A 21,351-nucleotide genomic window follows, 5' to 3' on the forward strand; every position below is an offset into this window, starting at 1 on the left:
CCTATGCGCTCTCACTGGTGGAAATTTGAAACCTAGGGTAATTAAACTCTAGTAGTACTAAATACGTGGTAAAACGCTGACGCGCTCATCTTCTAGAAAATGTACTTTTAGCTTCTAATTAAACTTAATTGACCAAAAGGGACAGCGGCACTGCGTTAAGGGCGCATTTAAACCGCCGCACCGCGCCATTTTTTCTATATTCTAGCTCATCAACCTCCAACGGTCTTCATTCTTTCGTTTTTCTGTTTTGCAAATTCCTACATTCCTTTAACCAAAGTCACTCATTTCTAACTTCTCTAATCATGCGCGTTACTACCCTTCTAGGTCTGAGCGCCTACGCTGTCGCCGAGGCGAGCTGTTCGCGCAACATCATCTACTACGACCAGTGGCACACCAAGGATCTGCCCTCCAAGGATATCACCCACAGCGTCACCCACGTGATGATGTCCTTTGCCGACTCTTCGCTCTTCACTACTGAGCCTGCTGGCAAGTATGAGCCTTTCCAGCCTCTTAAGGAGGTCCGCGCTCTGTTTGACCACGACATCAAGGTCTGTCTTGCTGTTGGTGGTTGGGCCGACAATGCTGGTTTCGATGCGGCTCTCAAGACCGACAAGAGCCGCCAGACGTTCGCTCGTGGCGTTGCTTCTAATCTTGATAGACTCGGTTTCGACTGTGTTGGTATGTGCACTATTTATACTTGACATTGATGAGAACATTGCTAACATGCTTAGATATCGACATGGAGTACCCTGGTGGTAACGGCGCCGACTACAAGCAGGTCGTCAACTCCAAGAAGACCTACGAGATCAAGGCCTTCCCCAAGCTCCTCAAGGAGATTAAGAAGTTCATCGGCTCCAAGGAGCTCTCCATCGCTGTCCCCGGTCTTGAGCGTGATATGATCGCCTACATCCCCAGCGAGACCCCTCTCATCGAGAAGTCCGTCGACTTTGTCAACGTAAGTACTCCATCTAGCTTTGTATCACCTCCCACTAACTTCTGCAGGTCATGACCTACGATCTCATGAACCGCCGTGATACCTACACCACCCACCAAGTCTCCGTCAAGGGCGCCGCCCGTGCTATCGACAAGTATCTCTCCCTCGGCTTCCCCGCCCACAAGCTCGTCCTCGGCATTGCCTTCTACGCCAAGTGGTTCACCACCAAGAAGGGCTACAAGTGCACCAACCCCATCGGCTGCCCTACCGAGCTCCTCGAGGCCGCCGATGGTAGCGACACCGGCAAGTCTGGCTCCGTGACTTTCGAGGCTGTCAACTTTGTCTCTGCTCCTACCAACCTGACTGCTACTCCTGATGCTACCTGCGGTGCTGGCACTTTCTTCAAGTGCGCCACCGGATCTTGCTGTGCCGCTTCCGGCTGGTGGTAAGTAATCTTCCAAATCGTTCCCTGACATTAGTTAACATGCGATAGTGGTGATACTGCTGCTCACTGTGGTGCCGGCTGCCAGTCTGCCTACGGACATTGTGACGGTATTGATCTGTCAGCCTCATTTCACGAGGCTCTCGACAAGGGCAAGACTGATAAGGTCAACGGTGGACAGTGGTACTGGGATGCCCTCAACCGCATCTTCTGGACCTGGGACACTCCCGAGCTCATCGCTGAGAAGATCAACCTCCTTGCCAAGACCCGCGGCATCAAGAGTGTCATGGCCTGGGCTCTTGCTCTTGACAGCCATGATTGGAGCCACCTCAAGGCTATGCAGCAGGGTTTCGACCGTGTCAACGCCTAGATGGCCGGTAGCTGGGCTCGGGGCCAAATCATAGACTCATAGAATAATAGCTGGGGTGTGAGGTCAACGGACTTGTTTAGTACTACAATAAATATGTCTTCCCTGGTGCACTTACGATTTACGCCATATAATACTTGTGTTGTGACGATTTCGAAGACTGGGTCCGAGAGTGACTTAATGAGTGGAAGTCTGTTTGTCCTTATACTGGCCAGTCACCGTTGAACTTGAGCTAGAATCTTGACTCATAGCAGATGTGATTCCAATCCATGGTCTCAGGGTAATGTAGGGTCGGGCGACATTATCAAATCAGTCGCTTACTCAACTAGGTACTTTGGTCGAATAAAATCCATTGGCGAGCCGTCTGTATGTTGTGGAGCTATTCCTGTCGTGTCGTCAGCCCTAATCCACATTGGCATTGAAGATGCAACATATCTGACATTGTGCTTATTCCAACAGCATGGGTACAGGCTCATGAGCAGTAACCATTGGCTAAGTTGCTGTAATCCTGCTTGTGATGGAGTTAAGTCTACCCAGAAGGAAGATGACTGCCTGACTGAGAGTCTGAGGGATAAGTATTCGACATGGTCGCTCGCTGAGTGATGACTGCTGCTTCTCATCAGTTACCTTGCATTGACCTCAACTTGTGACCATGAGTTTCCCCGATGAGCAGAAAGTTGACTTTCAGGTACGCAAGGTTCCCTCTAGATAAATCTACAGCTCTCTGACTCTTAGCAAAGACTTTCCAGAACGTCATAAACAACCAGTTAAGCTCCACGTCAGAAACCCGACATGGTATCTGCCCTAGCACAGAAGAGCCTCTCTGGGAGTCACCCGTATCGAACCAAGATGACGTTGATCGAGCTGTAAGCGCTGCGAAAGCAGCATATCCTGCATGGCGAAAGCTATCATGGGATGAGCGCTCCAGCTATCTCATCAAATTCGCAGATGCCATCGAAGCACATAAGCAAGAGTTCATTGACCTTCTAGGCCGTGAAGCTGGGAAACCTCCGCAGGCTGGTGGCTTTGAGCTTATGCTTGTCATGCAGCATGTTCGAGAGACTCCGAAGTTTAGGATCAAGGAGGATAAGCCTGAGGATAATGAAGATGTAAGTTCCCAGACTATTCATCATTGAACAATGGAGACTAATAGCATGCGCAGAGAACAGCCGTTGTACGCTACGTTCCGCTTGGCGTCGGCGTCGGCATCGTTCCATGGAACTTCCCCATGTTGCTCGGCATTGGGAAAGCATACCCTGCTATGCTGGCTGGTAATACGTTTATATGGAAGCCTTCGCCATATACTCCCTATTCTGCTCTCAAGCTGGCTGAGATTGGAGCCAAAGTCCTTCCTCCTGGCGTATTCCAGGCTTTGAGCGGCGCTGATGACCTTGGACCTATGCTGACTGCTCATCCTGGTGTAGCCAAGGTGAGTTTCACTGGCTCTACCGAGACAGGTAAGAAGATCATGGCGGCTTGTGCTGCTACATTGAAGCGTGCCACTCTTGAATTGGGCGGGAATGACGCTGCGATTGTCAAGATGTTGACATTCCTGCAGTGGCTGGAAAGGTACATTTCCCTACATCTTACCCAACGACAAAAGGTTTACTAACGAGTTAATAGGTCACATTTCTGGCATATGTCCATAGTGGCCAAATCTGCATGAACATCAAACGCATCTACGTCCATGAGAGTATCTACGATAAGTTTGTTGCTGAAATAGTCAAGTTCCTAGAAGCCCTCAAGACCGGCGACTTCACTAACCCTGAGGCATTTTTTGGACCCATTCAGAATAAGATGCAGTACGAGAAACTCCAGCGTCTCTATGCGCAGATCGATAAGCAAGGATGGAAGCGTGTCTTTAGCAACGCGTCAGCTGCAACATCGGGCAAAGGGTACTTCATGCCACCTGTTCTCATCGACAACCCACCTGAGAATTCAGAGATAGTGCAAACTGAACCATTTGGTCCAATAGTCCCTGTTATGAAGTGGCAGGCCGAAGACGATGTCATATCCCGGGTTAACACATCAAACTATGGTCTTGGGGCGTCCGTCTGGAGGAAAGATGTCAGTCGTGCTCGACGAATGGCTGAGCAGTTGGAGGCTGGGAGTCTTTGGGTCAACAAGCATTTCGAGGTTGCGCCTAGTGTTCTGTTTGGGGGACATAAGCAGAGCGGTACTGGCATGGATTGGGGAGAGGTCGGTCTCAAGGGATGGTGTAATCCTCAGGCTTGCTGGGTGAAGCATTCTGGATGATGGGAATAGATATTACGAGATGAGATCTATAACTAAGTACACGATTAAATAGGATGTCGATGATTGAGATGAATGTTTGAACCTTCTACTATTCGTCCTTAATCACCATCACGACGACCTTTCCCTTAGTTCAACCCGACTCAACTTTCTCCCAGGCATCTTCAAAATCGTCGAGACCAACCACGCTATCAATATGCGGCTTAATCTGACCTGCTTCCAGGAGCTTAGTGATGACATCTAGATCCTTGCCGATGGGGTCAATGACGAAGAAGAAACTGTTGACATCCTTCTTGACATCCTCCGGACGATTCTGCTCTGGTGGAGCACAGACGCTGACCAGGATTCCTCCCTCTCGAACTGCATACCACATCTGGGCCAGAGAAGGCATACCAATACAGTCAAAGACAAGGTCGAATTGTCGAGATGCGGGATCTTGGGCAACCCACTCTCCGATGCTCTGCTTCTTGTAGTCGATGGTCTCAGTCGCACCAAGTTGTCGAACGAGATCGATATTCTGTGTTCCAACAACTCCTGCGATAGTATTGACTCCAGCGATACGAGCGAGCTGCACCGCCCAGCTTCCCGCTCCCCCAGCAGCACCATTGATCAAAACCCGGATCTTGCCATTCTTCTCCCGCGCAGCTCCATCGCCTTTCACAGCCTCAGGATCTAAACCTCCTCTAGTGAACAATCCCTGATATGCAGTAAGCGCACTGATAGGACTCGCCGCAGTTTCAGCCCAGGTCAAGTTCTTGGGTCTGATGGCAAGCTCAGAGACCCGGGCGAGGACATATTCAGCACCTGCGCCAGGACGGTTGGCTTCAATACGGGCGTAGACCTCGTCGCCGGGTCTGAAGCCGCTATTCTCTGGGGCTGAGACGACGGTTCCTGCGAGGTCTTGGCCGGGAATGGGGATCTTGTCGCCGATGAACTCGGACGCCCAGAGGGCCCAGTCGAGTTCACCCTTGCAGGGGCAGGTAGCGTGGACTTTGACGAGGATGTCTTGAGGATGGGTTCGGGTAGGAACTGGTTGTTGAGATGAGAGGATGAGTTTGTGGGAGTGCTTGTTGGACTGGAGGATGGCTTTCATTATAGATGGGAGATTAGAGGATGCCATTTTGTAATAAGAATAGAGTGTTGTAGGATATATTGCTGTTTTGTTGGATACTGAAGATGATGGTTGCCGAGACGTTTGAGAATAGCGACTGTGATACAGCAATGTTTAAATACTGTAGTGGCTTACAAGAATTAATACTCGACATCACACTATCTCCGTCTGATTCCGGAAACAGTATCTCTGCAACTGTAATGCCCGAAGCCAGTCAGCGACAAACGCCACTCAACGGTTTCCCGTGTATCGATTACCCGGATACCCGATGTCAGCCTGCATGTCAAGCGACACCAAAAACCTGGTGTTTGCGGCATCAGCGGCATCTGGGCCAATCACATAGCATACACTTCTCCTCGGAGAAGCACCATCGCGTGTTTGATAGCTCGCGCTCGGCTTGGTAATAACTTAAAACGCGAGGTTGATACCCGGGTTTCTGATGCTATACAGGATTGGACTGGTAGTCGCGTAGAGAAGCTTGCGGTTGGGATTGATGTCATAACTAAAGCACGATGCGGACTAAGACAGGATGTGTTCGCATGTCTTGAACTGCTCCTCAGAAAAGCACCCCTTAGATGGCTTGCTGAGTTCGGCCTGGGTGTGAGTGTCATAATAATGGCTATAATTATGAATCAGCTTTATTAACTGTTGCATGGATAAGGCATAAAGATAACTAACATCTATTCAGCCTGCTGTACACTTGAACTAAGGCACTCCCCATTGCTATACTAGACTAATCACTTGAATACTTCCTCAGTGTGCGTTTTCAATCCGGCGGAAACGCCGAATCCGTGATACTGAGCTTGCAGTGCTTCAACCGAAGACGATGTTGTTTACAACCACTGTACGATTCCTCGCCCGTTTGTACTCAAGTCTCTGAGACAACCATCAGAGATTCGTTTGGCCGCCAAGGCTTTGTGCTGTCCAAATACCTGCGAACGTACTTTTTACTATGTTTCTCAGCCACGTTCTTACCATCATCGCCGTTATTATTCTTGACGCTCAAGTCGCTGAATCTCGATAGCACATCGATGACCTGTTTCTTGTTGGCTATGTTGGATTTCAGGGTGACCATTCGTGGCGTCCATCATCTTGTTGCTGTGCCTTTGCGTTGGCAGCCTTTTTGCCAGGTTGATCCAGCAAGAGGTACTGCAGCCTTCTCACATCTGCAATTCTTGCGGCTATGTTTGCCGCTCTCATTTGAAAGTCATCTTGAGAATTGACATCTAGGGCCTTGGCCCTGGATCTTCGAGGCGAAGCTTTGCGATGCATCTTCCTTGCAATTTCGAACTCTGGCACTGGTGAAGACCTGTCTGACCCTTGCTAGCAGTCGCATCAACTTTCCCACTCTTGGTAAGAAGAAGCTTGACTGCAACATCCTTCAGCTCAGAACATGCCAGAAGGACGGGCGTTAGGTACTGGCTCCCAGCTTCCAAACGGACCTCGATATTGCAATCCCGCGATAACATCTGCACCATTATAAACATATTGTTTGTCTTGATAGCTTGATGGATAGATGAAGTACCCTTCAGCGCGCCGGGAGCCGTCTCACAGACGACATTGTGTCTGAAACTGGAAACCTCAACCTGATAGCGTTGTTCTTTGCCCCAATCCAAAAATCCCTCTGTCGTGACTTACTGTGGAGGCTCGTCTGGTATCTCTTCGACGTGCGAAAGACCTCAGCAAAGCCTCGAGGATGGAGACACTCCATTCCCTTCTTCCAAGTCCCGAATAATAGAAGCAATGGTTGTACCATCGTGAGTTTCAGCAATCAGTTGCGGCGCTCGCGGCAAAACCCAATGGCTCCCAAGGCAGACAGTAAGAACGAGCTTAGAGAAGCGGCAACACAGAGCCTCATTGCATCTGTGCCGGCCGCAGAACCAAGAAGAACTACCGAACTTACACTTAAATGGAAATCTTAGCTTAAAAGCAAAGGGTTCTCCCAATAGAAGGCAAACTTAAATCATTATCCTTCTCTGCCCCTGTCCGCATGCAAAGCACTTCCTTCATCGACATAATAACATTTGTTCTCCTATCCTAGACATCACGAGCACCTGTATTTACTCCATCCCGGCGTTAGGTCACGGCCCAGCATGGTATCTCTTAGACCACCGCGTCGTTATCACAATGCACTAGGTAAACATAGCAATTGCACATCTCGTTTCGAAACTTAGACTAACCGCAACAGCAAACATGACACAAGGGGAGCTCCATGCGGATGCCTAAAAGCTCTATCAAGATAGCTCCCAAACCCTGACCCGCCTTAGACCCTATCCCACCAAAATAGAAGTTCAAGATGCAGCCGCGATGTGGCAGCAGAAGGACAGCATCGAGGACGCCATCCGCGAAGCTACGAAAGGGCAACCTAGATAGCGGCAGCACTACCAGCACCGTCATACCCCTCAATGACGCCGAGAAACGCGCTCTGATGAATGAGACTGACCATTCATTCTCTGAGAACGGGATGTGGATGGTCATCTTCACTGTTAGTCTGGGTGCCTTTCTCCAGGGCTTTGCTCAGAGCAGCGAAACGGTATAAATCTGTTCGCTGATCAGTGGCTCATGTCGGAGAAGCAACCTATCGACTCCGAGTTCGTCTTCGCAATGCATCTATTACAACCTGGATTGTGGCTTTGTCGCAACAAACTTTTGAAAGTGAGTCGATCGACCTGTTTGAACATTGTGACTTCATTGACGCTGTTCAGTTAAACTCATGGCATTCTACGGGGGGACAACACTTGTCGGTATTGGCCCAGGCGATCAGCCAACAGAAGCTCAAATCTCCGGGGCCATGCTGTATAACTTGATCTTTGGTCTCTTCAACTTCTTATTCTGCTAACCCTTAATCTACTCTATAGACATTCTGGGAAGAAGGAAGGTTCTTGTCTCCACAATCCCAGGTATGGCCTTAGCCTCGATGGTAGTTGCTATAACCCTTAATTTGGGGATGAGAAGGTGAGAAACAAGATGGTGGCCTTCTCTATCTATTGTATGTCATCAGTCTACTGTGGCTGAGAGATTACCGCTTACACTTATAACAGCTCACATAATGTTCTGCAGCCACGGGATGGGACCAGTGCCGTTCGTATTAACTGCATAGAGCTTTCCCCTCCATTGACTCAAGCAACACCTAGCAATGGTCCTATTGGAATTATCAAGACGACTTTTCGGATTTGAGTGGCAGGATATTCCTCCTAGCAGACCCACCAGGCCATTTAGCCATTAGCAGGAATGACAGAAAGGATACTCCTCTCAAGTTCTTCGACCGAAGGGCCTCATTTAGCTGGACTTACAATCAGCTCAAGAGTCAAGGCTTTCCAGCCAAAGCCTTTGTCGATGAATCTTTTGACATTTCCCATCGACTTGAAGAAGAGAGAGAAGGGGTTCCTGCTTTTGAAGTTCATGTCCGTCTTATAGATGGCTGATTGCTTCTTGGCATCTATGGTCATTATTCTATGTTCGACGCTGGACGCATGGACATTGTCATTAGGTGCTTTGCTGAACTTACCAAAGACCTAGAAAAGAGACTGGATATTACAATTCCAGCGCGTTTGGGTGACGAAGCCCCTGTAGTTGTCCCCATGCTGCCGGTTACGGACTTGAAAGAGCTACTTTCTCGTTGCCCTGAGTATCGACTTCTTTCATCTCCACTCGGCCTAGCTCAGTTTCGAGCTCCGAGAACAGAAAAACCACCAAACAACACGGGCTGTATTTTTGTAATTCAGGATGAGACTGTTCGTGCTCTCAAAGACAAACTCACGTACACGCGACTCACAGACTCGAAACACCTGCCTTCAGCATTTAAATATCTTGCCGGTATTACATGAGCTTATGTCGCCAAAGCCAGTGTAGCCAGTCTACCATCCGAGGCGCCTCTTGCTGGAGATGCACGGCTTATGATATCTCTCCATTGGCGCCGATGTATGTCCAGCGTTGCCATTAGTTGTAGCTCTGGCAACACCATAGCTCTTCCCATCGCCTCAAGCAACAAGTCAACTATATTAGCAGCATGTAACGAGGATCAAGGAATCCCTTACTCGGCCCTAGCATCTATAGCACTTACCATCGACGAGGCTATCCTCAGCGTCAACGACGACTTCGTGGCTACTCACATACTCTGTTCCGCAAGGTCTCAGCCCCACGATCCATAGGGCTTGGGTTTGACCTCAGTTATCCATTGGACTTTTACCTAAAAACTCAGCGACACTTTTGAACGCGGACTAACTGGGCCTTGCCGGGACTTGGCAAGTAGGACTCTACAAGGGGCGATGCTCCAGATGCTATGCGCAGATCACAAGCTGGCTTTGGTACTGGAGCGGGATTGGTGTTGCCAGAAACAGATGCTACTAAATTTGAGGTGCTGATTACGCTGGATGTTGACGCAATGGAGCACCTGCGTAATAGCCGCAGCTGGCAACGCTGGGCTGATGCACAAAGGCTCTAGGTAATGGCCGAGTACTGATATTGTTCATTATCATTACAACTCTGTGTAATTGATGTTGTGATATATATAACCGATTCAAAGTCCCCATTTGGCGATCTTGGTGACCATTTACTCGACAGACAGACATCTGTGGCTTTGCTATGCTGGACTACTCTTACCCATTGCACAGCCTCCCCCAGAAATCAAGCCCCAAATAGAGGCCTATCTCATTGTGACCCCGTCTTTATCTCCTTCTTATCTCGAGACAAGCTTTAGTATCTAGTCGAGTCTCTGTCCCAACACGCATCAACTCAGGCCCTGGCTTTCCATCCTCAAGTCTAAAATCGTACTTTGCCAAGAGTTCCACGAGTATCATCTTGATCTCACATATGGCAAAGAACCTTCCAGGGCATGCGTGCTTTCCATGGTTGAAGACCAGATAGTCAGGACCCGTAGTGGCTGCCTGGTGGTGCGACTTTTGTCCTTTTATAGATCGGAGATTCGAGTACCGGAACCCGTCAAATATGAGAGGTGCCGGGTTCATGAAGCCAGAGCTAAAGTCTGGCGAGAATATTGGCGTCTCTTCGGACATGCTGTTAGATAGTCAGTACTGTGGCTAATGGCAAGAGGAAGGGCAGCGAAGTACTGGATTGCGTGGGCGGGGACTGCTATAGAGGTCCCTTTCGATAGCTTGATACCATTTGATAGTTTCATTGACTTCATGACGCGTCTGCTTGGAGTGACTCGAGCACTCGGTTAGTACTGCGTGTATTAGCTCGAGTATGGGTTCTTGGACTTACCAAATGTGGAAGGGCACCAGCGCTGGACTTCTCTGATGAAGCTATCTAATTTCTGTAGTCTAGATAAAGCTTCCTTGTTCATGCAAATGGCTCCTGTACCAACCTCAGGTCCAAAGACGTCGTGCATCTCGGCCCTCAATGGCTCAATGTATTCTGGACGTTTCGCAAGCTCCCATACAACCTTGGTTAGGGCCATGGCTATCAATGAAACAAAATCAGGAAGGAGCACAAATACTATGGTTTATATGACTTCTTGGTAGTGTGGATCGCAGCGAACGAGACCAGCATTTGATCTAGCCCGACCTGTTCTGGGGTTCTAAGCTCCTCAGGCATATGTCGAAGAAGCCAGGAAATAAAGGTGCCTCGCCCCTTGGTCTGATCCGTCAGAGGTGCGTCTGTCTGATGTTGATTTCCATCTTCCTCTAAAACTTGCGAGATGAAAGGAGCCATTATCTCCGCTGCGAAGCGAAGATGTCTTCGCACCGAACGCACGCTAGGCAGGAATGGTCCAATAATTGGTCTCAGCACTGGACTCCAGGTATGCAGCTGATCGCGTATTGAAACACAGTGGACAGTATAGCCTATGGAAGCTTGTAGCCAGCTTTGATCGCGACACAAGGGCAGGCCGACAAATGCTCTGCCACTTAAGAGAGCGACGGTACTTAGCATCATCTCGTACAATGATACAGTCGTCCAATCGTTCGTTCTGGGCCAGAACTCGGAGGCGTATGCCAGCTCATCCTGGAAGTCCAGTATAATTCTGGGCATATTACGGGTCAAGTCCTGACGAATAGTGGCGGGAATCTCAGGTCGGATGGTATTGATGTGCGTGTATTTGCCCTGAAACTTGTCTTCATGCTCTGCTATGATGGAAATACATTCATTTGGCATGTTGTGTATTTCATGAAAAACAGACATTGGCAGGATCAACAGTGGTGGATGTGATCCAGCCAACACGAAGGGCGAGTCGTGGTACTGTGTAATTTAGAGACGACTGGAGGCGAAAGCGAGGCATTTACCTTTTGCATTCCTTGGATGAGATTCTCCTCCAACGACCGAGCGTGAGGATCGCCTACCACGGGATATGGGAGAACTCGTTCTTTGCATAACTGCTTGTAGATCCACCACGTGAGTGCCAGCAGCCCTGTAGTGCCCCAAATCACGGCGAACGCTACTACAATACGCAAGGCGCGCAAGCCAGCGAGCTCGAGACGCTCAATTATCTTGATGGAAGCATTCATCATAGTGCAATAAACTTTTGGGATAGCATAGATGAAGCTTAAATCGTCGACTAGTAAGGAAGAGACTGTCTTGTTCCCCTATGGGAAAGGTCTAGCATAAGTGAAAAGTTACTTCCAGATCCCGTGCACTCGCTATCTTGACACGTCATCACTCCGCGTCACGAGTAACAGAAGTTCCATGGGTCACTACTCCTGTTCAGCCGCTGTAACATCACGGACTTAAGGTGATAGCGCCGAAACAAAATTCTGAAGCTAGGTGTGCAGATAGTGGCTGCAATATCATAAGAGATCAAAATATGCAGCGTGACAAGATCCCTGCGGCTTGTTGTCGGGTTTTCCGAGTGTCACCATACTTTATGCATTCGACTACACGGCTTGAATACGCGACCCTATAACACAAACGCAGATTACAACAGAATCTTAATTTGGGGAAAGGCACATGACGGTCGGGTTCGGCCTCTGACTTGCTAAAGAGAAAGTGTCATGTAGAATATTGACCTTGTTTGCGAGCGGGTAAATTATGTATTTGAAGCTCCAAGTACATCGGACAGAAATGCTTAAATGGGTTCCAATGTGGTGAGCCTCAACTAACACTACGTGACATAAAGTAAACTTAAGTAAATTACATAGCAAAATTACCCGCCTGATACTCTTCCATCACTTCATGCTGCTTGAAAGGTCCTTGATCACATAAAGCTGATCATACAAGTCCGTGACATCGCAGAATAGCTTTACAATCTTAAACTTCCTCCCTTCAGAACCAGCACAATTTCCTGCATCATCCCGAGACTGTCTCTCCAGAGCTTCCAAAGCACGGTCAAGACAACCCTGCTCATGACTAGCTATCTCAGCAAGCCTCTTCTTTCTGTCGTCAAGACTCTGTGACGTTCCTTTGCACAGCGCAAAGTCGGGGAAGTGCATCGAGTTGACATTCCGCTCAGCATCATCGCGAGCTATAGAGCCAAAGTCGTTATACATACGACACATGTTTGTAGCGTAGCGCAAGACAGAGGAGATAAGATACTTCTGAGTGACGGAGGGAAATGCGTCTCTGCCTTGGAGCAGATTCGCTGACATTAGACAGTTGGAGAAGGCGAATGAGTATGCGCAAGCGACGTGGCTGCCTCCTGTGCTATTAACCCATTGGAAGTATGACTGCTCTGGGGAAGAGAAAACGTCACTAGAGGCCTGCTGGGAGAAGCGACTGTTGTCCTCTACCTGTGTGGCATGGGCGTGCATGAACGTTTTGAGCTCCTGGCGAAGAGTGTCTTGATCGAAAGAGCTCGACCTTAGAACATCTTTGTGGTTGAGGACGCTGTTGATGAAGCGAGTGAGAGTATCTTCGACTTCTCCAATGATGGATGACTCGCATTGATGACCATTCCCATGGCGCGCGGTCCCATTGGTCCCAGTAGAGTTCACATTGGTGTTATCTATAATCTTGTCGATGGTCTGGTGAAACAGAGAGTCATCACCAAAGACTGGCCCAGCAACAGCTTCCATGTACTCATCAGTCTGATAGCCCAAGAGAGACAGGTACATCATGTCATAGAGCCACCTGTTGGATGCAAACGTGCGACTCCTGTTGTTGCATCCGATCCAAGTAAAAGGAATGATGCTCAGATATTTGTCCTCGTCGATCTTGATCTTGTCCCTCGGGTAAATCTCAACGCGCTGCGCTTGTAGAAGGGGTACGAAGAACGAAGACTCAATGATCGACGCTCTGAGTTCCCACTCCTCCAGCAGTGAGAACAAAGCAGTCTTACGAACAAGGGGCATGTATTGCTCCAAATCAGATGAAGGAACTGCTGAGGTGAGGCTATGACCAACAGTAGCGGCGGGTACTTCTAAGCTTGCTGACTGCAGGGCTGCTAGCTTGTACGCTTCAGCAACAAATCCAACTTCATATGCCGTCTTAGACGTCCAAGCAAGGTCCTGAGAATGGAAATTGCTCGTCTTGAGCCACGAAACGCCACGGTCAATGCAACTTTGTATCATATGCTCCATGTGAGTGAAGAAGCAGATCCGGCGTGCCTGTGCAAGAGCGAGAATGGCGTAGCATGTTTGCTCCCGGTATCTTCTCCAAGATCCATCATCGTCTTGACTGAGAACGATACGTAGGACAGCCTGGAAGACTGACAGGCCAATCTTGCACTTGAGGCTCTCGTCAAAGAGACCAGAAAGGTTGCCGCCGTCAATCAGATGAAGCACATCCGTGAAAGCTTCCACTAGAAGCATAGTAGGGTATAGGTGACTCAAATTCTAGAAGTGTTAGTGAGTACTTCTACCGGGTGAGAGGTAGAGCTTACCCATTTGTCTTTGACGTGATGGTCGCTATCCCACCACCATTGGCAGATGAACAAGGTGGTCTTAAGGATTTGGGGATGGTATTGGCTTAGGTTGGGCTGCTTTAAGAGACTCAGCAGCACATGAAGGTTGGAAGTCAAGCTGGGATCACGTTCCGATCCAAATGTGGTGAAGTGGCTTTTGCCTTCAAAGACCTTGATCATGATGTCTGGGCTGGCATGTTGATCGACGAGGCTCAGCGCCAAAAGAGCTTTTGCCGTGTCATCGACATCAGCTGTATGGGGTGCTATATCATAATTAATCTCCATGGTTCGTGAATAGAGCCAAAGGTTTTCTTACCAAAGCCAATTACCCCTTTCTCGTCCCTCAACGCATTGGCAAGTATAGCTGATAAGCCGCGCAAGCCATCACCATCGATTTGTTTGACAGTGAAGCCGCCCTTCAATAGCGTCGCTATGATCTACACCCGAGGTTAGCGGCCAAAGAGTAAACTGAACCATATTACTCACCCAGCTGCACTCAAAATGCGTCGTTGGAAAGGTTCCCGAGATACCACCATCTCCATGACCAGCACCATTCTTCATAACATGTCTCAGGTAATCTTCAGCCTCGTCGTCCCACTTGCTTGCACCATTGAGGTAAGCAGCCGTGGAAGAAGGCGAAGCCATCATAGAGCCACGGTAAAGATGGTGGGAGAGACGATCAAAGTCCAGCTTCCCAAGGAAGGCTTCAAGAGAGTGAAGTACTGAAGACGGCTTGCCGTACACTTTCTCCAAGTCAAAATGGCTGAGCTTCTCTTCATGCATCCTGTCTAAGACATGTCTGCAAGGAAAGTCAAACAGTGAGACGCCGAGTTCTTTCTCAAGCGTAGAAAGTAAAACTGGGACGATCAGCTCGACGCCAATGTGGTTGGTCTCCTCAACGTCATTCCAGACAGCTAGCTGTCGCTTCAGAGAAGCAACTCCCTGTTCGATCCTGAGACTCAGCTCGTCTGGCGAGACGTCTAGTATCTGCAGAGGCTCTCGTAAATGAGACACGAGAGCAAGCAAAGCCGAAGCAGTGTCTAGAATACCAGCAGTCTGGGTCGTCGGGAGATAACCCCAGCTGCCATCAGCAGCCTGAGCCCTTAGTAGATAGTGGAAGCACTCAGGGAACAGCCAATGCTTAACATTGTCTCTCGTCTTGGGTATCATGGCGACCCAGGCAGTGTCATATACCTGAGGGCTTGTAGAGCACAGACCGTAATAGTTATGATGGCTCTTGAAGGCGCGGTCCAGTAGAGACTTTGCTGCTGGGACCAAGTCATTCTCTGTCTTGATGTCCCTGGGGATATCATTCTGAATCTTTCCGCTTATATGGGTTAGGATACTCGTCAAGAAAAGGGGTTTCTGTTACATACGGCATCTTGAGTAACTATCTCAGGTTCACTGTAGTGATGAAGCTTGAGCGTACGTCGATGTGAGAAGAATACAGTTGTTATATCTGTGATGAGGGATATCGTCAATGTTGTCTCAGACGACTTGGCTATGATCTGGGATACGAGAACCACGCATGGGCATGCCTCTGCCACCCATGGGAAGACGGAGGAATCCATCAAGCGCCATCTTTCCCCCTTTGGGATCGCAAAGTAGGTTTGCAGATTGGAAGTCAATTGCGGGCGCCCGTGCGCATCGAATCTGGTATCTTGCAGCCCGCAAACACGCATGCCAATGACCAGACCCCTAGGGCGACGATAAATCTACGAGGTGTGAGTTTAAGTGACACCCGTGTTGACTGGGAGGGTATCTATGCATATGCATGGCAAAAGTTCCCGTTACCCGGCAGGAGTGGTGAGGAAAGAGACAACAACCTAAGTCCGTCCTAACCAAGGCGGCTTTATCTGCACGTTTGCTAGTCTGGGTACCCGGAGTTATGGACAAATCCGGGACTGTAAACAAATTTGACATGATGCAGCTGAGACCCCCAGAGTATGCATGTGAAGTTTGAGGAGGGGAACCCGGCATACAATTCTGAGACATGTGGACACGGAATAGGACAGCCATGGAGGAGAAAGGAACATGCTCAATCTTGTGCTTCGGGATATCTCTGTCTTGCCTTGGACTGGGTGAACCCCAACATATACATGAAACATTAATAGTAATAATATGTATTGGTATCCTACTATTTGGAGCATCTCGCACCACTATGTAAGTTTGTATGAGCTTTCCTTCCCTCTTACATTCTCCTTCAACATTGTGTCTCCTTCGTCCCACGATATAAACGTACACGTTTCAAATGCTATCATGGCCGAGCAACAGATCTCCAACCTTCTTTCAATGTTTGATGCTTTCCACGCAACCCAAAAGCTGGAAATTACAGTTCAAGTAACGGATCCTTTCCATTACAAAGACACTCCTCCAGACTCTTCCTCTTCAGAAGGCGGTTCTTTATCTCGCTATGAGGAACGGCGTGTCTCCTTTCCTCTGTCTCAAAATGCAGCTTCACCAGAGATAGTTTCTCAGCTGTGCTTTTCAACAGCTATGAGCTCGGAGCTCAATAACCGGTGGAAGTCACAGCGCCGCCAGGTAGGCACAGATCGACTTTGTCTCTCGACTTTGTTACCACTTACTGATGTCTACAGGTTGCTGATTCTCCCTACAACTATATCTTGACCCTCCCCTCCAAAGGTATTCGTGGGGCCTTCATTGACTCGCTGAATATCTGGCTTGATGTTCCGGAGGACAAGACCTCTGTGATCAAAGAGGTGATCGGCATGCTCCACAACTCCTCTCTCATGTTAGCATTCCAATTTGCCCTTGCTGGAGACCGGCTGACATTTCAGAATCGATGACTTTCAAGACAACTCTCCACTTCGGCGGGGCAAACCATCTACACACACTGTCTTCGGTCCAGCCCAAGCAATAAACACAGCAACGTATGTCATAGTCAAGGCAATCGAGAAGATACAGGAGATCGTCAGCTATGATGCTTTGGCAGAGATGACTGGTACTATAGCCACAATCTTCCAGGGTCAGGCAATGGATCTATGGTGGACAGCTAACACCACTGTTCCGTCTATACAAGAGTATCTTTTGATGGTCAATGACAGTAAGATGCCCCAGTTTATTGCGATTGATCATCGGCTAATCTAAGTTACTTCAGAGACTGGTGCCCTGTTTAGGTTATCACTTGAGCTACTGGTGCTGAACTCTGAAGTGTGTATCAGTGACAGCACACTTGCGTCTCTAAGCGGTGTTGTGTCACTGCTCGGGCAGTATTTCCAGATTAGAGATGACTACATGAATCTCATTGACAATAAGGCACGTTCCCCGCAGCTATTTCTTATCTTCATTTATTAGGACAGGGGTTTTACTTGTCGGCACTTTCATATGTTCTCCATTATGTTCCAGACCCATTGCTAAGCATTCACAGTACATTGATCAGAAAGGATTCTGCGAGGACTTGGACGAGGGTAAATACTCGTTGACTCTGATGCATGCTCTACAGAGTGACTCAAGTGGTCTTCTCACCAACATCTTATCGATGAGACGAGTCCAGGGTAAGCTTACAAGACAGCAAAAGATGCTGGTGTTGGAAGTGATAAAAAGCAACGGGAGCTTAGACTGGACGAGTGCACTCCTTGGCATGCTGCACACAAGAGTTTTAGCCCAGATTGGAAGCCTGGAAGTTAGTATGGATAAGGATAACCCTGTATTGAGGGCCTTGGTGGAACGCCTAAAGCTGGAAGCTTAGGCAGCAGAGATATACAGTGCTAGTCTATCATGGATGATTTGTTTTTGTTGTAAGGAAGAGGCACCTAGAGCTTGTTCATCATCGTGTGACTGCTAAGTGACACCACACATTCAACTTTTGCAGATCCTTCCTGTACATATGGACAAACGTACGATGGAAACATTAGTCGAGATCCCATGACCAGACTAATTATTGACTGCCTCCAATGTCTACCAATGCCTCTCGACAACAGCGCCAGTAAGCTATGTGCCTCGACCTGTTTGTGGTGGAGTCGTCAACCGAACTGATAAGGACATACAGTGATGGGATCAAAGGTGACGTGCTTTGCAAAGTATTCGCAGCCTTGATTGTAACGGCTAAGAATTAGCAGAAACGGGTATTGCAAGCCGGCACTGGATAAGCCGGCACTAGATAAGCCGGCACTAGATAAGCCGGCACATCAAGTGCCGAACTTATTCTAGCGCCCGCTGACAAAGCGCGTCGGTCAGGGTCTAGAGTCTAGGATCAAGCATTGCGAGTTTGGCAGTCTCTTTAAAACCGACCCGCATTTACAATATAACTCCTGAATGATTGTCAGTGGGTACTTAATCCCCGTTATCCCTGCATCTGATTGGCTACTGACTCGATCTTATCGATGAAGAGGATCAGCCAATCAGATCTTCTAAAGTCTAATATGGTAGGTCTTCCGAATGGCTGCAAATGACTCTTACCACCCCAACTAGCTGGTCCACTGACAATCATTCAGGGGTTATATTGTATATTTGGAGGCGGTAGCGGGTGTGCTATACTTGCAGGACGTCCCGTCTCACAAGGTTACAATCCGAATGTAGCCTGGAGTGTGTCTGTGTGTGCCATTCCCTGTTCGGCTCTTGGCTGGGATCGCGCTTCAGGCCTGATTCCGCGAGCGGGATTGCTTGAGCACCGAATCATCCGGTCGGACTTTGAGGAGAATTTCCTAGCCTGGGTGATTGCAAAGACGCGATTATGGATCCGGAAGGCGAATGCAAAGAAGAAGCCAGGAGGGGACCGTGCAAGAGAGAGGGGACCTGTAAGAGAATGGTTTGGCAACGTTGCAAGAGTCACGCTTTTGGTATACGGCAAATCGACGCATTGATAGTCACATAGCGAGCATACATGGTTTTGGTAAGGTCACGACAGGGGCCGACGATATAAGCGCTGAATTACTGAACGATACACGGACTCGAGGATCTCGGGAAGATGACTTCAATTTAGTAGCTAGAGTAATATGCAACAAGTTGCAGCGGTTTCTCGTATCAAATTACTTCCAAATCCAACTCAACCGACTCCCGGCGCTTGATAAGAATATCCGTGACAGGACTAGACTTGGCGATCATGCCCCTTGTATCAGGCCTAGTCTCCGTGTCAGGGCACAGCTTCCAATCATACTTGACCAAGATGTGACAAAGCGCTACTTTGATCTCATTCGCAGCGAAGAAGCGCCCTGGACACGAATGCTGACCGTGGCCGAAGCCCATATGGTTGGAGCCAGTTGATACGAGCTGTGCCCCGTGGTCTTTGCCAGCTTCTGAGCGCATGTCGTAGAAGCGATAGGGATTGTAGACCTCGGGGTTTTCGTAGATCTTGGGATCATCGAGGCGTCTGTTATCTACGTTGAGGCGGGTCCCCTTATTGAGGGCTAGTTAAGGGAGGGGTTAGTCAGGAATGTCGGTGGGATGTGGGATTGACTAACTTAGGCCGCTGGAGAGAGTGATGTCTTCGGTTACATAGCGACGCATAGTAACTGTATTGCGATTGTCAGTAGTGCGATGCACATTGGTGAAGGAAGCGCATACCTATACTACCAGGCTTCATACGCTGGGATTCTTTGATAGCACTGTCCAGAAGCTTCATCTTGAAAAGGGTTGTTTTCTTCCAGCCTTCCTCGCGAAGTAGCTGCACGACTTCCTGCCTCAGGGGCTCAATGTACTCAGGATGACGACCTAGATCAATCATTGTCTGCTGAAGGAGATCATACGTGGTATGAATTGCAAGAAGGGAGAGGGTCAGCTGGAAAATTACCGGATCAAACGCGGACCCAGAGCCTGCAGCTTCTGCCTCTTGTTCCGACCAGTCAATAGCGTCATGGAACACAGGCAGAGGCTGACCAGCTGCCATCGCGGCTCTTCGAAGCTCACGACGGCGCTCAATCAGGGGCGTGATGATACCAACTGCATCCTTGCGCTCCTGTCGAAGCTTTCTGCATTCGGGGAGGAACCAGTGGGCGAGAGGTCGGATCGGTCTAGGGAACATTCGTAGGTTGGTAGATGCAGTGTAGAAATTGGTGGTGTATGTCTTGGTGATCTTTAACCACGCTTCGTTACGGCAAAGCTGGTCGCCGAGATAGATTCTTGACGAGATGCGGGCTATGATGTCTAGAATCGCTGGCTTGAGTCGTATCGCTCGCCATTCTGTGTTTTTTGGTCGGTTAGTGATAGTCCCTGGATGATGTGCTCCGAGAGGGACTTACCTGTCGTCTCTCCAAAGTTGAGCGACACTGCGAGGGTCGACTCTCTGGATAATGGCTCTATGACAGCGGCTCCCAGTTGTGAGCGAGCTTTCTTCACTCTTCCGCGGTGGAGCGACTTACAGAGATGCTTGGTCAACTGCTTACGGGCCACCTTCTGAATGAGCTGATCTTCACGACCGACCAGGGCAACAGTCTCGAATCCAGGTATTCCAGCATGATTATCCTGTAGCACGTTATCCTCTTGTTAGGGCTCAAAAATGGAGATCTTAATCTCTTGCGGCACTAACCTGCATCGCCGCCTTGGAGAAGCTGAGTCTCGGATCATTTCGAATCTCATCTGCAAAATCCGGCGGGAGAATGAGAACCTCACCCCAATCCGTGATCAGGCGAAAAGGCTCATCAGGGAACAAGCTTCTCGCTTTGGCAAGAATTTCTCTGCTAAGCTTGACGAAATTTCTCTGTGGACAAAGTCAGTTTTCGTTCGGTTGCCTCGTCAACAGATGATCTGACCCTGGTTTTACTGGTGCCGAATAGCGATTCAGGGGGGTTCGCAAGTGGCACCACCGATCCCTTGCGTAATTCTGGCCAAGAGAAACGGATTACCCATGGGACTAAGGTGAAGATGAATATGGCGATATAGAAGGGTAAAAGTTGGCTACCAGCGTAGCTGGTGATCATATTGAGGATGCTCATCTTGTTTGTGGTTGAAGCAGACAAGATGCTCAAGAGAAGGAGCTAGGTCTGATAATCTGTGAGAGGAGGTTGTGATTTCAGCAGAAGACCCGGGGAAATGAATGGGCATCAAGAAAACCCTCACAAGGGGACATGGATGAGGGAGACAACAACCGGTCACATGGGGCTACGTATAGCGCATTGGGAATATCGCTCGAGACACCATCGTCATTCCTATGTGCTTCCGGAGTATGATTCGGACTTAAGGATGAGACATAGACTATGCGTTCATCATGCACCGAGTGACTCTCCATAGATGCAAACAGGTCACGAGCAGAATCTGACGTGCCACGTATGAAGTGATGGTGTCCAAGAGAAGTGCCGACAGCCAAGCTATTGCCAAGTTCGATCAGTAAACGTCAACGAACTTCTGCAGCCAGGTTTCAAGAAGAAGGTCTTGGTCACTAGTCGACCATGCATGCTGGTGTTTACCAGCCAGCGCCTGCAGTCCCAAACACGGTCAACACAAGCATGGCTGATGGAACCCGCTAGGAGTAAAGATACGGAGACATGTTTGAGGC

General features: G+C 48.9%; 7 protein-coding genes across 7 annotated transcripts; 3 read left to right on the forward strand and 4 right to left on the reverse strand.

Moving 5' to 3' along the window:
- Window positions 1-302: 302 nt before the first annotated feature.
- FPRO_16058 (uncharacterized protein) lies at window positions 303-1,746 on the forward strand (the record flags this gene model as incomplete). Its single annotated transcript, XM_031225161.1, has 4 exons — window positions 303-678; window positions 732-955; window positions 1,003-1,379; window positions 1,428-1,746. 4 exons carry the CDS (start codon window positions 303-305, stop codon window positions 1,744-1,746), a joined length of 1,296 nt encoding a protein of 431 aa, XP_031090347.1.
- A 649-nt stretch (window positions 1,747-2,395) lies between these two features.
- FPRO_16059 (uncharacterized protein) lies at window positions 2,396-3,999 on the forward strand (the record flags this gene model as incomplete). The annotated part of the gene is made up of 5 exons (XM_031225162.1): window positions 2,396-2,431; window positions 2,484-2,852; window positions 2,906-3,200; window positions 3,302-3,312; window positions 3,367-3,999. The coding sequence occupies 5 exons, from the start codon at window positions 2,396-2,398 to the stop codon at window positions 3,997-3,999; spliced, it is 1,344 nt and encodes a 447-aa protein (XP_031090348.1).
- Window positions 4,000-4,129: 130 nt separating this feature from the next.
- FPRO_16060 (uncharacterized protein) lies at window positions 4,130-5,116 on the reverse strand (the record flags this gene model as incomplete). Its single annotated transcript, XM_031225163.1, has 1 exon — window positions 4,130-5,116. One exon carries the CDS (start codon window positions 5,114-5,116, stop codon window positions 4,130-4,132), a length of 987 nt encoding a protein of 328 aa, XP_031090349.1.
- A 4,658-nt stretch (window positions 5,117-9,774) lies between these two features.
- Window positions 9,775-10,526, reverse strand: FPRO_16061 (uncharacterized protein; the record flags this gene model as incomplete). Its single annotated transcript, XM_031225164.1, has 3 exons — window positions 9,775-10,123; window positions 10,177-10,273; window positions 10,331-10,526. The coding sequence occupies 3 exons, from the start codon at window positions 10,524-10,526 to the stop codon at window positions 9,775-9,777; spliced, it is 642 nt and encodes a 213-aa protein (XP_031090350.1).
- Window positions 10,527-12,228: 1,702 nt separating this feature from the next.
- FPRO_16062 (gibberellin cluster-kaurensynthase) lies at window positions 12,229-15,282 on the reverse strand (the record flags this gene model as incomplete). The annotated part of the gene is made up of 5 exons (XM_031225165.1): window positions 12,229-13,833; window positions 13,881-14,164; window positions 14,218-14,338; window positions 14,388-15,228; window positions 15,278-15,282. 5 exons carry the CDS (start codon window positions 15,280-15,282, stop codon window positions 12,229-12,231), a joined length of 2,856 nt encoding a protein of 951 aa, XP_031090351.1.
- Window positions 15,283-16,160: 878 nt separating this feature from the next.
- FPRO_16063 (putative gibberellin cluster-GGPP-synthase) lies at window positions 16,161-17,216 on the forward strand (the record flags this gene model as incomplete). The annotated part of the gene is made up of 4 exons (XM_031225166.1): window positions 16,161-16,442; window positions 16,499-16,653; window positions 16,700-16,965; window positions 17,020-17,216. The coding sequence occupies 4 exons, from the start codon at window positions 16,161-16,163 to the stop codon at window positions 17,214-17,216; spliced, it is 900 nt and encodes a 299-aa protein (XP_031090352.1).
- Window positions 17,217-18,884: 1,668 nt separating this feature from the next.
- FPRO_16064 (gibberellin cluster-C20-oxidase) lies at window positions 18,885-20,791 on the reverse strand (the record flags this gene model as incomplete). Its single annotated transcript, XM_031225167.1, has 7 exons — window positions 18,885-19,267; window positions 19,322-19,372; window positions 19,425-20,039; window positions 20,099-20,167; window positions 20,219-20,321; window positions 20,386-20,556; window positions 20,609-20,791. The coding sequence occupies 7 exons, from the start codon at window positions 20,789-20,791 to the stop codon at window positions 18,885-18,887; spliced, it is 1,575 nt and encodes a 524-aa protein (XP_031090353.1).
- Between the last annotated feature and the right edge of the window lie 560 nt (window positions 20,792-21,351).

This window comes from Fusarium proliferatum (genome assembly GCF_900067095.1).
Source record: "Fusarium proliferatum ET1 genome assembly, contig: FPRO_scaffold020, whole genome shotgun sequence".
In the NCBI taxonomy this organism is placed as follows: domain Eukaryota; kingdom Fungi; phylum Ascomycota; class Sordariomycetes; order Hypocreales; family Nectriaceae; genus Fusarium; species Fusarium proliferatum.